Source organism: Gobio gobio, assembly GCF_949357685.1.
Source record: "Gobio gobio genome assembly, chromosome: 17".
Lineage (NCBI taxonomy): Eukaryota > Metazoa > Chordata > Actinopteri > Cypriniformes > Gobionidae > Gobio > Gobio gobio.
This window is the reverse complement of record NC_137110.1, coordinates 24,526,980-24,540,187: the sequence shown is the minus strand read 5'-3', so window position 1 is coordinate 24,540,187 and position 13,208 is coordinate 24,526,980. Positions and strand designations below refer to the sequence as shown.

At 37.9% G+C, this 13,208-nt stretch overlaps 2 protein-coding genes across 2 annotated transcripts in view; one reads left to right on the top strand and one right to left on the bottom strand.

The window, feature by feature from the left end:
* Window positions 1-241: 241 nt before the first annotated feature.
* LOC307141164 (allantoinase, mitochondrial) lies at window positions 242-10,731 on the bottom strand. Its single transcript, XM_079841144.1, has 11 exons — window positions 10,481-10,731; window positions 9,649-9,800; window positions 9,097-9,211; window positions 5,659-5,805; window positions 5,362-5,407; window positions 5,173-5,266; window positions 4,862-5,048; window positions 3,035-3,173; window positions 1,635-1,807; window positions 1,465-1,497; window positions 242-1,390 (listed from the first exon to the last, which is right to left on the bottom strand). Exons 1-11 carry the CDS (start codon window positions 10,625-10,627, stop codon window positions 1,244-1,246), a joined length of 1,380 nt encoding a protein of 459 aa, XP_079697270.1. The 5' UTR covers window positions 10,628-10,731; the 3' UTR covers window positions 242-1,243.
* kif1aa (kinesin family member 1Aa) overlaps window positions 1,344-13,208 on the top strand; it is a 92,560-nt gene continuing 80,695 nt past the window's right edge. Inside the window, exon 1 of the mRNA XM_079841142.1 lies at window positions 1,344-1,378. The gene's annotated coding sequence lies outside the window, so the exon portion shown is untranslated. The remainder of the gene's footprint in view (window positions 1,379-13,208) is intronic.

The following is a 13,208-nucleotide window of genomic DNA, read 5'->3' as shown; positions in this document are numbered from 1 at the left end:
GGGCAAACCTTTCACCTGTTGGCCAATCATCTCACTACGAGTCCTGACATGCGTACAGCCAACAGTGCAGCGGAGCAGTGACAGCAGCTGTTTAATTTACTAACATTTCATTCACTTTAGATTATATTTAAACTTTGTTAACTAAGATCTTAAATCGAGTTTTAGGTCATCATTTTTAACTTTAAAACACAAATTAATTGAATACAAAAGCAAATTTGTACAATAGCATTAATTCATTATTCCAGCATATTTTTATATGTAGTTGGACATTCAGTGTGTATAATACTTTGACAATGTCTGCTCACAAAAACAACAGCAAACCACAAATGTCAGTTTAATTTCACAGATAAATATTTTTCAAAATTCTTTATTACATTTAAATCAGCAAAGCAAGCTTAAATTCACAGTTTTGCTCTGAAGCTGGGTTAAACATTAGTTACTTAAACTTTGCAGTGATGTAACACAATTTTATTTACATTTCCTGAAGAAACAAACAATTGCAATAGAGCTTTAACAACATTGCACATTAACAATATTCATTATTAATTAACTAATGAAAATGCCAAAAAATGCACCATATTAATTGTTTAAGACCCCAGGATTAAGAACCCCTGGTCTAAGTAAGAGACCACATCTATTTTAATAGATCAAAAATATATTTAACATTTATGTAAGGCAAGGCAAGTTTATTTATTTAGCACATTTCATACACAAGGGTAATTCAAAGTGCTTTACACAGAAAATGAATGAAAATATTCATAAAATAATCAGTTTATTTTTCCAAATTTTATAATAATTATAAACAAAAGCTTCTATTAAAGGATAACTCAGCTTAATAATCCGCTCCAAAATTCTATGAAAAATGTTGCATACTTAAAAAGATATTTTGACGAATGTTGGTAGCAAACTTTCATTCACTTTCATTGTATGGACAAAAAATACAGTGGACGTCAATGAGAATTGAAACCGGTTCGGCTGTCGATACTATCGATATTTTATTTTAATGGATGGTACTGTCGATATTTTATTTTATGTTCCACAGAAGAAACAAAAGTCTGGAATGACATGAGGGGGAGTAAATTATGACAGAATTAAAAATGTTAAGGTTAAGGTTAATTATGTTAATTTTTAAATGTATTATTATTAATAATAATGTTTGTTTGCAATGTTTGTGTAAAGTGTTACCCAAAGCATTTTGGAATATTTATTTAGATATGTAATGAATGTGCTTCATGTGCTTTGTTTACAAAGGTGCCGGTGTCTTGTGCTGAATAAAGAGATGCTTCCCTAGAGGCTGAGAGCTGAAAGAGCCATGACTGTAAACCACCCTCCCTCGGACTATAGTGCCCTTCACCTTTCCTCGCAGAGCAAGGCCAAGGTAAGGAGTCAGCTGAAAAGAGAGAAAAAGTAACAATTATACAAGTATATTAAATACCATATTGGTTAATGTAAAATTTTACCTACCTTGTTTTTGTGATGTATGTTGCCTTCTTTCACCTAAGAAATGACACACATTCACTTGCAGGCTCCAAAAAGCTTTCAGTGTATTTATAGATGAACACAGAATTATCTTGCTGTCAGTCATTTTGAGCATCTCAGCTCAACCCCCTTGAGTGAATCCCACTCTTTCTCACCGTAAACTCTTTTTCTGGATCCCAAATGACTAAGTCTGCATCGTGACCTGGAATGAGACTCCCTTTTTGGTTGTCAAGGCGACAGAGTTGAGCAGGTTCTTTACACAAGAGTCTCACTGCATCAGAAAACGAAAATCCTCTTTTAGAAGCTGATGTCCAGAACAAAGATAGACCTGTTGGTAAACAGCTAGATGAATGGAAATTGGAAAGAAATGGAAGTTTTTGCTAACTTGTAATATATGAAACACTCTTGAATTTGATCATTTAACTTACAGAACCATACATTTCTCCATAAATTAAATTGATCGTAACATTGGATCTAATTCCAGTTGCAATAACAGACAAAATTCACAGTTCAAGCAGGAAAAAAATAAGTGAACCCAGTAAGTTGATACCCAGCTATCAGGGAACGTTCTAAGAATTAATGTTCTGCCAAGGTTCTCTCAAAGTCATGTACAAACATTCTTCCAGTAACCTTGATAGAAGATCTGTTTTAAGTTATCTGGTCTTAAATGATGTTCTCAAAAATGTGATTTATACATTGTTCATGGAACATTTTGTGTATATTCGTCTAACATTTATTTACATTTTTTTATATACATTTCCATAATGTTTGCGAAGTGATTAAATGGAACGTTTCCTTAACGTTCAAATAACCAAAATAAAAATTCGGGTAACTACTGATTTTTGGTAGTAACCTACCACAGCAAACTATTTGCAGATCAGACCTTGAATTATAAATTCAGAATTATGCTTTGGAGGTCAAAGAGGTCAGGACTCTGACCGGGTCACACCAGAAGGCATATTTTCTTTTGCTGAACTTGTGTTATTGATTTACTCCTGATCTTTGGATCGTTGTCCCGTTGCACCCAACTTTCTTTTGCACTTCAATTGGAAGACAAATATCTCTCCACAAAATGTCCTGATAAACTTGGGCTTGAGCTTTCCTAGCAGTCCAGGACATGAAACTGCAAAGTAGCTCCAAACAATGTTGGTTAGGATGAGGTTTTGATGTTGGTGTGCGGTGTCGCTATCCTTAGCATTGTCATATTCTAGTCTTCGGTTTCATGTGTCCAGTAAATTTGGTCAGTATCACTGTGGAACACCCACGTTTGTGTTTTGTTTCTGCAAACTTGATCGTCAATTGATGTGATTTGATAAAGATCTGATTATTTTATGACCAAGTAATACTAAAATCCACACTAATCTCATACTTTATTCCTGTGACTGTAGATCTTTTGTCTGGGACTAGATTCCTGAACGTCAGTTTCTTAAAAGTTAATCATTAGTCTGATTGGTAAACTGTTGGTGGACCACTGTTTACCTCACACAGGACTTTGGCCATCATAAGACATACAGCGTGTGAGTGTATGAACGTATTGGGTACAATGACAGCCTACCAAACTGCAGAGAAGAGATCCCTCCCCACGCCTGCGTGAAATCGCCTCTGTCCAAACACTTCAGGTCAGGTGTGCACGGTGAATGATCTGACACAACCATATCAATCTCACCAGCTTTGAGTGCAGACCACAAGAGCTCCTGGCAAAGAAACAGATTCATTATACCCAGCAAGCAATTTTGTGTTTAAAAGATGTCTAATAGCCATCCAAACAACCCTGACGTCTAGGCTAAAACAAGGCAAAATTTGGGCTGTCAGTGAAATTGTAATAGTCGTCTAACCATAGCCCAAGAATAGACTAGTCGTCAAGAAGATGAATATGTCAAAGAAATGCAACCAAACACCTTTCAATCACTGTTGACTTTGCTTACATGATGGAATATCATACATCTTGCAAGTTATTTTGGCAAAAACGACATGTAACCAAATTCAAGGTTAGAAGATTTTGGCTAGAAGTGGGTTACTCATAGCTGGACTATATCGGGTCTATAGTTAACCGAGACTGTGAAATGACGGCTATTGCTTGCTGGGTAGTTAGAATGCACTAAAATCATGGTTTGTAGAAGTTCATGGGACTATCAGAAAATAGTTCAGGAATAGTTCACCCAAAATGAAAATTCTGTCATTATTTAGTCAGTCTCATGCTGTTTCAAACCTGTATGACTTTCTTTTGTGGAACACAAATAAGATCCATTTTGTAGCCTGGATTCCAGCCGCACTTAGCCCCGCCCACGACATTTGAGGTCGAGAAGGTCTGGACTTGATCTGTTGTGGAGCAACTATGCTTGAACCAGAGCTGTTCGGACCAATCAAATTGTCAGGGCGGGCTTTATACGATGATGGACAGATGCTCAACAGTAACGTAATCATCCACGTCACCAAAGCGCGCTTGGGTTGAATTAGTTCTAATCCTAAACGGAGAACTTGTACGTATATGCATTCACCTTTACTATTTCTCTCAAAAATGATGATCGTGTTGGTAAGTACTCCGTGTATACTTAAATGTGTTTTTACAATACCGGCAAAGATCGTTTACACTCGTCTTCTTCTTCTACTTCCAGCGTGCGTGTAGTGGAGTTTTGTCGACAACTATGCGTCGCTCTGTTGTTCTGATTGGTTGTAGGGCTATCCAATTGATTGCAGAGGCATTTTCTTTCCTGGTTCGGTTGAAATACGTCCCATAATCACAGCCCAATGGAGCAGTATCAGACTCATATTCTGACTAGAATTGAGGATGACAACGTCAGGCTATACATTTTGAAGAATGATGCAACTTTCAATGCAATTTCCAGTAATGGGAACTGGAGCTTTCAAGCTTCAAAATGGATGCAAATGTACCATGATAAATTTGTTAAAATAAATAAATTGAGTCCACATGGCTTGTGCTCTTTATTAGTATTCTAGTATTCTAAAAACTTTTTTTTTTAAACTTTCTATTTAATGAATCAATTGATTCAATTCACAAAACCTGTCAATTCATTTCCAAATGGGACTGATCTGGTTCTTGAGTGACAGCCCACTGGAGGGGAAGATTATCACTGGTCAAAAATGTAAATTACAGTCTGTTCCTCTCACAAAGCTATTGTTATTGATTCTTTTATGGTGCAGTTTTTATATCCTTTTTGGTGCTCATTAGTTGTAATTGGGAAATGACTGTGTGTGCATTTCTGTTTAAGTGTTGTTCATTTTTTGGTGAACTATTACTTCAACAAGTTGTTGTGTAATTAAAAGACTCTTTAAAATGGCTTTACTAACTTTTTTTGATCAACTTTTCAATTGAAAGTTTCTTTCAATCGGTTTCATTGGCTAAAATGTGTGTTTCTGATACCTGGTTGGCTGTGTCTCGTATCGGCGGGCAGCATTTGAACTGAGTGGCCCGTGCTGGGATGTTCTCTGCCGTTAGGTTAAGGTAGTGATGGGTGGTCTCCACAGTCAGCGGAGCTCCAGCCTTTCTTGCTGCCCTAATGAGCTCCAGAGGCTGGGCAGATGACAGGTGCACAATGTGGCATCGAACTCTGATAATAAGAACAGAACAGCTGACCTGTCATTTCTTGATTGGCTACTCTAGTCTGCAGAACAGTCATTAGATAATCAAAAGTTGAGGACTTTATCACCCTCATAGGTCTCATCATAACATACTGATACTGCAAGCAGAGCTGAGTGACGGTACGGATGGCCTCAAGCTCCATAATATCAGGTCTAGACCTCAGGAAGGTGGAATATTCATGTGGATCTGGGGAACAAGAGAAAAGCGGGAATTGCCATTTAGAAAAATAATACGTTCGTGATTTTCAGTATTTTATTAGCATTAAATGATCAAGCTCATACCCCCTTTCTCAGCCGCTGGATGCTGGACATCTCGCTCTGCATGAAACTATACCAAATAGGTGCATCATTACTGTAGAGCTAATTTTAAGTTCCATACCCAACAATTATTTTTTCATAATTCATATTTGTTGCTGCATACTAAATTATATCTGAACAGTTGTGACCCAATATGTTGCACCCTTTTGCCATAGGCACAGTGATTGTGATGTGATGTGAATCTCATCATGGCAGAAATGTTTCATGAAATCAGATATCAGGTTGAAATGACTGGGGCAGGCAGAATATGAGATGGCTCACCAGCAGAACGCTGTCTGTGCCCTGGAGCTGTTTCATAGCTGCGTGCAGATCAGCGTCACTCACATGAGGAAACTCATCCACTCCACTATGGATCAGAAAGCACTTAAATCCAGCCACACCAGCCTCGACCAGCGGCCTTAGCTCTAGCTGAGATGGATAAACAGATGGATGGGCAGGCAGACAAACAAAGACAAATAAAGTTTATTTTTCTTTATTGTAATAATGGCAACACATTATGCCAATAGATGGAGACAAGTGACTGTCTTTATGAGTGAATCAATGACTCGTTTACTCAACTGATTCGTTTAAAAAAGGCTGATTCATTAAGGAACTAAACCAGTGTATGTCCAATAAGTGTTCGAAATCGCATAGGTACTCCTTGTGAATACGATTGCATACATATATTATGAATATGTGTATGAATTAGTATTCATATTTGGATGCAGGCAAAGTCTATTAGAGAGAATCATTTAAAGGTCCCATGGCATTACATTTTCATTTTATGAGGTTTTTCAACATTAATATGAGTTCCCCTAGCCTGAATATTGTCCCCAAGTGGATAGAAATGTTGATCGGTGTAAAACCGAGTTCTGGCTGTCTTTCTCTGCCTTTGAGAAAATGACAGGCCAGACGAGCCAATCCTGAAGTCTCCTGGTTTGACGTCCAAGCAGGAACGGTTACCTCCCTTTCCCCCGCCCAGAGAATCTGACACACCCATGCAAACGCTCGAGAGAATAGAGATCATTGCTTGTGAACGAGTGAACGCTGGCAGTTTCTCAGTGTTTGGATGTACAAATGAAAACAGAAGTCTTTTTTCAGTTCCTTCTGATCTGTGATCAGTGATTTCTGATGTGTAGCTAATTATTTATTATTCGTGCACACGCAGCTCTCTCTCTCCAGACAGAACGGTGTTTTCGTGTTTTCTATCTTGTGAGTCAGTGTTTTTGTACGTCCTCGTCGCGTCTATCGGTTCTAAAATGTGCATACAGTCACGAGTTTCTGCTCAACATCGGCAGAGTCAGATCTTTAGAGATAAACTTCACACACGCCGAAGCTCGGGCTGCACTGGCCGGTGGCCTTCAACATCCCCGACCCCCAGTACTGCATCTGGCCCACAGCGGAGGCACCAAACGCGGCGTGAGATTTAGCAGAAGGGGGGTAAGCGTGAGCATATCCGGGCTAGCCAGCCTAGCCCCACAATAAACTGGATTACATTCGATTACTGCTGTTGTGTCTTTGTTTGCGCTGTGTACTCAACGCGCGTCACTGACGCTTTTATTTTATTTAAAAAAATAATGCTATTATCAACACTTACTTTTAACTCGTTCATCTCGACAGCTGTAATGGTACTTTGCATGTGTTACAAAGTTATGATGAAGACGGACTCGGTGTGACTGTGACTCGTGTTTATTCAGAACTCTCAGATACAAACACAATAAACTCGCGCTGACTGACAGCGCTCTCACAACTCAGTAGTTACTATAAATAACTTTGTTAGCAATAGCTCAGTCTCTGGTACATTAGTGATGTCCGGTTCGCGAACGATCTTTCTTTTGAACCAGTTCTTTTTAGTGAACCGAATCAGTTCACCAAATCGGACTGAATCGTTCTAAACGGTTCGCGTCTCCAGTCAGCGCTGATCCATAATTTACTAAAATTACTAACTTTCTGACATGAGTGACAGTCCCTCCGACTAGAAATAGACTAATAACCTGAAGTATATGCGGTAACTACAACAGTTCACTGATCTGAGACTGACAGAACTGATGTGAAGTGAACTCGGGACCATCCGTCTCTCTGGCAGCAGCTCGTGCCTGCTCGTCCCTCGTAGACCTCGTTAAACCACGCCCCCTCCGCTCATTTAAAATGCAAAGATGTCAGCCAATCACAACAGTGGGCGTTTTTACTGAAGTCTCACAGCAGACACGCCTCTTGAAGCAGGGCATTCAGCCACAGGGCAAACAGCAGTATAGAAAAAATGCCTTTTATTTCTAAATTATGACATTTTATGATGTAAAAGTTATACTAACAATATAAGTAGACCTCAGGAAACATTATAAAATAATAGAAAAATGCCATGCCATGGGACCTTTAATCAACTTATTCCTTACAAAAAAATAATGGCTGAGTCAAAGAGTAGGTACTTCTTTTGAATTAGAGCATACTTTGCGGCTATTAAAAATGATGTGCTATATAGTATTTGGATGCAGTCAAATCTTTTGGAGTGAATCTTTGTGGATGGAGTCACAAATCACATCATTTCTGAGTAGGTAATTATTTTGAAAAAAACTCACCCTCAAGTCATCCTAGGTGTATGTGACATTCTTTTTTTCAGACGAATACAATCGGAGTTATATTAATAAATGTCGTGGCTATTCCATGCATTATAATGGCAGTAAAAGGTAGCCCAAAATTTGAAAAGTGCATCCATCCATTATAAAAGTAATCCACAGGCTCTGGCCTTTTGAAGCGAAGTGATTCGTTTGTGTAAGAAAAATATCCATATTTAAAACTTTATAAAGTAAAATATCTAGATTCAGCCAGACCGCCTTCGGTGTTCAACTTACGAAAAAAGCGGAACTGGCGCAACTTATGGCGTTGGGCGAAACGTAAGCGTTTTGAACTGCGAGAGGCCTTACATTTTCTTCGTAAATTGAATACGGAAGTCTGGCTGAAGCTAGATATTTTACTTTATAAAGTTTTAAATATGGATATTATTCTTACACAAACGCATCGCTTCGCCTTGATTAACCCCTGGAGCCTTGTGGATTACTTTTATAATGGATGGATGCACTTTTTTGGGCTTCAAATTTTGGGCTGCCTTTCACTGCCATTATAATGCTTGGATTAGCCTGAACAAAGAATGTCTTGGATGGTCAAGCCTAGGATGGATTGAGGTTGAGTAAATTATGGGATAATTTTCATTTTGGGTTAACTATCCCTTTAAAAAGTATGTGCTACTCTATATAGAATGAATGTGTGTAGTATGAATTTGTATGCATGAAGTGTGAAACATGCAGATTTGGAGTTTAGATGCAGCTGATGGCTTTTATAGTGAATCAATGATCAATCATTTACTCAACCAATTCATTTAAAAACGCTGATTAATTCAGAAATGAAACCAAGTGTGTGCAGTGGCTGATTCTGCTTTGATGGATGAACAACACACAAAGTAACTGACAATATTGTGTGTAAAATGTAAATGACTTATTTGTCGAACTGTTCCAATACTGTAAAACACATTATTCTTGCAATTGTGCTGGTCTAAATTGTCATTTTTTTTGGAACGTGGAAGTTAATAAGAGGGTAAACTTTTTTAGAGGAATGGCATAGCAAATATTTTTGTATTCACACTTTTTGTGTGAATGATAATATTTAAATATGAAAAAATTATAACAACTGTTAAACCAAAACGTATTTTGTACAGTTTGTAAGTACCTGGTTGTCAGGGATGACTCCTCCCCAAAATGCAGTGTCTACAAAACACTGTCCTGTTGCAGCACGCAGCTTCTCATGAAAGTTTCTAAGAGTTGTAGTTGGTGGAATGCTGTTTCTATGTACCATGAAATTAATAAATCAGTTTTTTTAAATGTTATTTATCAACCCCCCAACACACACACACAAAAAGGAACTTTTATCAGCTTGCAAATAAGAGTTCAGCTACACTGTAAAACAAATTCAGGTCTCCAATTGAACATTTTCAAGTGACCGATCACATTTAAATTTTTCAGTTGAATATCTGTGAATTGATGCAATTTAATTCACAGAAATTCAATTTGGCCAACTAAAAAATTTTGATGTGATCGGTCACTTGAAAATTTTCAATTGGAGACCTGAATTTTTTTTACAGTGTATATGATTTTTACTTATGAGGGAGTGAGCGAGACTTGGGGGAATTTAAACTTTTTTTAATATTTCCAAATCTACCATCCATTATAATGGTAATGTCAGTTCAGTCACTGAATTTTAATTTTAAAAGTCTATACTCACAGGGGCATGTCTACAATAGTGGTCACCCCTCCAGCAGCAGCTGCCCGTGTGGCAGTCCAGAACCCTTCCCAGGTGGAACGGCCTGGTTCATTAACGTGAACATGACAGTCCACTATGCCTGGCATTACCAGACTGTTCCCCACATCCAACACCTGTTATGAAGATGCTGTCTAGTTAGTACAGGAATTGAAAAACATTTAAGGTTTATGTGTTTTGTTAGAGATGTAAATATGTCCAAAATAAAGCATACCGAGCAAAAAATAGAGTTCACTGAACAAACATGGAAATTTATAGACATTTGTTTACTTTGTACAATAGTGGCATGTTGTCAAAATATAGGGCAATGGAACCTGCATGAAACGGTCTTTTAACTTAATTCTGATTCTGAAACAAAGTCATTAACCAGCAAAAATTTAAAAAGTTACATATATACAAATATCAAACCATTGTACTGACCAAACCTATTATTATTAATTTTTTTTGGTAAATAATGCATTTAAAACAGTGCCCCAACCTGACATATTTTATGAAAATATCCTTATTATGAGAACATCGTTCAACCTTTTGGTTAAAATCAACTTTTATAATATAGTTGACCTTCCCTTACTGCCATTGGTTTTATTGTGTTCTCTCTCTTTTTTAAACCTATCAAACATATTTAGAATAGCTAGTTTAAGTGTAAATACAAAATATTGTAAATTAAGAAGTTTTTGAACAAAGTGTTTGAAACCAACATGCAAAATCTCATGTCCTTATTGGGTTAAACCTGAGGACTGCAGAACCTGTAGTGTCCAGCAAGTGGCGTATGTCACACTCTCACAGTCTAGCTCACCATTCCAGCTGTGCGCGCTGAAGCTTCTGAATCAGGCAGAATGCTATGAATCTTTCCTTCCTTTATTAAGATAACGGCAGGTCGAATTTCCTCTCCACACAAAACCCTCTGGCTCCGCACAGCACTGACAGTTGACCCTGGTTCCATGTCTGCAAAATCTTATGTAGTCTATATGAGTGTGTTACTCTGTTCTGGCAGCTTTCTCTCTCTTGGGTCAATGTACCTTCCTCATTGATCTTCATGTGGATGTCAGCAGGAAGATAAAAGTTCTTTGACCTATGTTGGTTCCTATTACTGAAATTTTAGATTGTTAATAAAGTATAACTCAAGTTTGTTTTTTGGAAGAGGGTTAAAGCTACACTGTGTAACTTTTTTAGTCTATTCTTAGCTAAAAACACTTAGTTCTTTCAAAAATATATGTGCTCATTAATGTATATTTACTTCTTTCAAGTAATAAAGTATTCTCGTAAGTTTATAATATGCCATTGAAAATACATAAGGTAATGGGATCTAACCGTGGTCGCCATGTTGCCCCTCCATCTTGAAAGTACATTAGCCAAAGAGGGACATACCCGTAAATTCAAGCTTCGCCTTTCGCGTTTTAACCGGTTTTAATATGGCACTGTACAAAACTTGTTCAGACTTGTCTGGTGCATGTGCAGAGAGTTTTCATCTCAGCAGCGTCCAGTAACAGAGTTATATGGAGTTTTCCTGCCTTGTTTATTCCTCAAAAGTCTGTTTTTCCTTGTGTGGTATTTCTGTGCGTTAATAACTCCGTAAGTAATAATAGTTATTTTCATTGTAGATGTGTTTCAGAGTGTGTCATCGCGTAATTCAGTTGATGTCACCTCAGAAGTATTTTTGTGTCAACATACAATAGCGTAATGCTCACCTATTTGAATAGTCATTCAGTTATTTTGTTATCAACAATGTTTATTCGTTTTTAGAAAATATTTGCTTGTAATGTATGTTGATGGAAATATGTATCAGGTCTGATCGGCATATTAACAATTGTTATACAGAGCGCACTGCAGTGCTAACGTTAAAGCGCCGCACACACTTTTGTAACCGAACACCGCTTGTTAGCAGCGGCAGCTCAGCTCCTTTTAAAGCAGCTGCATTTAGCGCCTATATATGGTACAATAAGCTCTGGTTTACGGTTACATTATACAAATGTAACTTATAAGTATAGTTATACAGTTCAGTGTATGTATATTTACCATCCTTATTTGTTCTCTCACAGAAACCACATTTATGTACATATTCACGCAAACCTGTTTATGCCTTGCAATTGGATGACTGAATAAACATTACTATCATCAAAGTTCACTCTGGATTAGCTGCAGTTCTTTCTAGCCGAATAATTAGGCCAGTTGAGTTCTAACCATCACACTGCGCACAGAATATCCCACAGGCACCGTGTCGAATGTGGACGAGGTCGAACTAGAAGCATAGGACTGGAAGCCATGTTAATCTTGGACTAAATCGGCCACCGTAGGAGTTGAAACGAAATCGGAATTGAGAAGAACAGAAACTAAAATTCACTGGATGGTCATATACCTTTTCACCACTAGATGGGGGAAAATATCACACAGTGTAGCTTTAAGCATGACTTTGGAATTAATTACTCAAACTGAGAAGATAGCAGAAAATTGTTTGGTAGTAGGATTAGGTTTGTTTTTGTGTGACGGTTGTGGGCTCCTAAAGGCCTGGGGCCTCATTTATAAAACTTTGCGTAGGATTTGCGTCAGAAGTGGCGTACGGATGAAACATAGGACGTGCGTACGCACAGAAATATTCGGATTTATAAAACCGTGCGCACGCACATCCTACGCAGTTTTCCCTTAATAAATCACAATCAATTCTAAATGTAGCGCAGCTTTTGCGGCTTCATGTCATGCCCATAGTTGCCCATAAATAGTCCGTGAAACGCCCACAAGTTAATATTCATAATTTTCGAGATCATGGCAAACACAGAGAGGAAATAAAAAAAACGATGTAGAAGTTATCGTTGGCGAGGTGGAAAAGAGGAGAACAATTTTGTTAGGAGGGCACAGTGTGGGCACTACTAATGCCAAAAAGGCACTTGAGTGGCAAAAGGTTGCAGACGCCGTAAATGCTGTAGCCTCACAACCTCGGACCATGCATGGCCGAAATAAAAAAGAAATGGTCGGACATTAAAGTCGAGGCAAAAAAGCGTCTAGCGCTCCATCGCCAGAGTGTGTCTGCCACGGGTGGGGGAGAGGGACACCGGAGCGGACCTCTCTTGATGAGAGACTGGCGGCAATTAGGCCTATTGGGGAATCCCTATTAATCCCTATCCCTATTATCTACGTGGAAATGGGAAATAGTTCAGTGCAAATGTAATTTCTTGCAGTTTTCTGAATGGTTGAGACATACGTCATACGTTATTTTATCAAAAATAAAACAAACTAAAGGCATATGCATGAATACCATATGATTCCGTAGCTGATGAATAAATTTTTACTATGAAAACAACTTTCCCCAGCGGACAATTAATAAATCTCTATCTATCTACATGGCAATATTATTGCAGAACATATTTCACTTTTCTTTTTGCAAATATGTGTTAATTTGCATTTCTGTTGTAATTTTCGTTTGTTTTACACTGCAGATCGATCAAACGGGTGTTCGTGTAGGCTGTTAATTGTAAGACTTGCTTTGTGAAGTCTTCAAGTTATTTATGAGAGGCAGTATTGCCATTTCT

What these genes read in the sequence shown, in the direction of transcription:
- LOC307141164 (XM_079841144.1), bottom strand. Translation starts at nt 10,627, where the DNA reads ATGGAACCAGGGTCAACTGTCAGTGCTGTGCGGAGCCAGAGGGTTTTG. An exon ending in GCACAGACAGCGTTCTGCTG is followed by an intron (nt 5,408 to 5,658) that starts GTGAGCCATCTC and finishes TATTTGGTATAG; the next exon opens with TTTCATGCAGAGCGAGATGT. An exon ending in ACATACATCACAAAAACAAG is followed by an intron (nt 1,391 to 1,464) that starts GTAGGTAAAATT and finishes CTCTCTTTTCAG; the next exon opens with CTGACTCCTTACCTTGGCCT.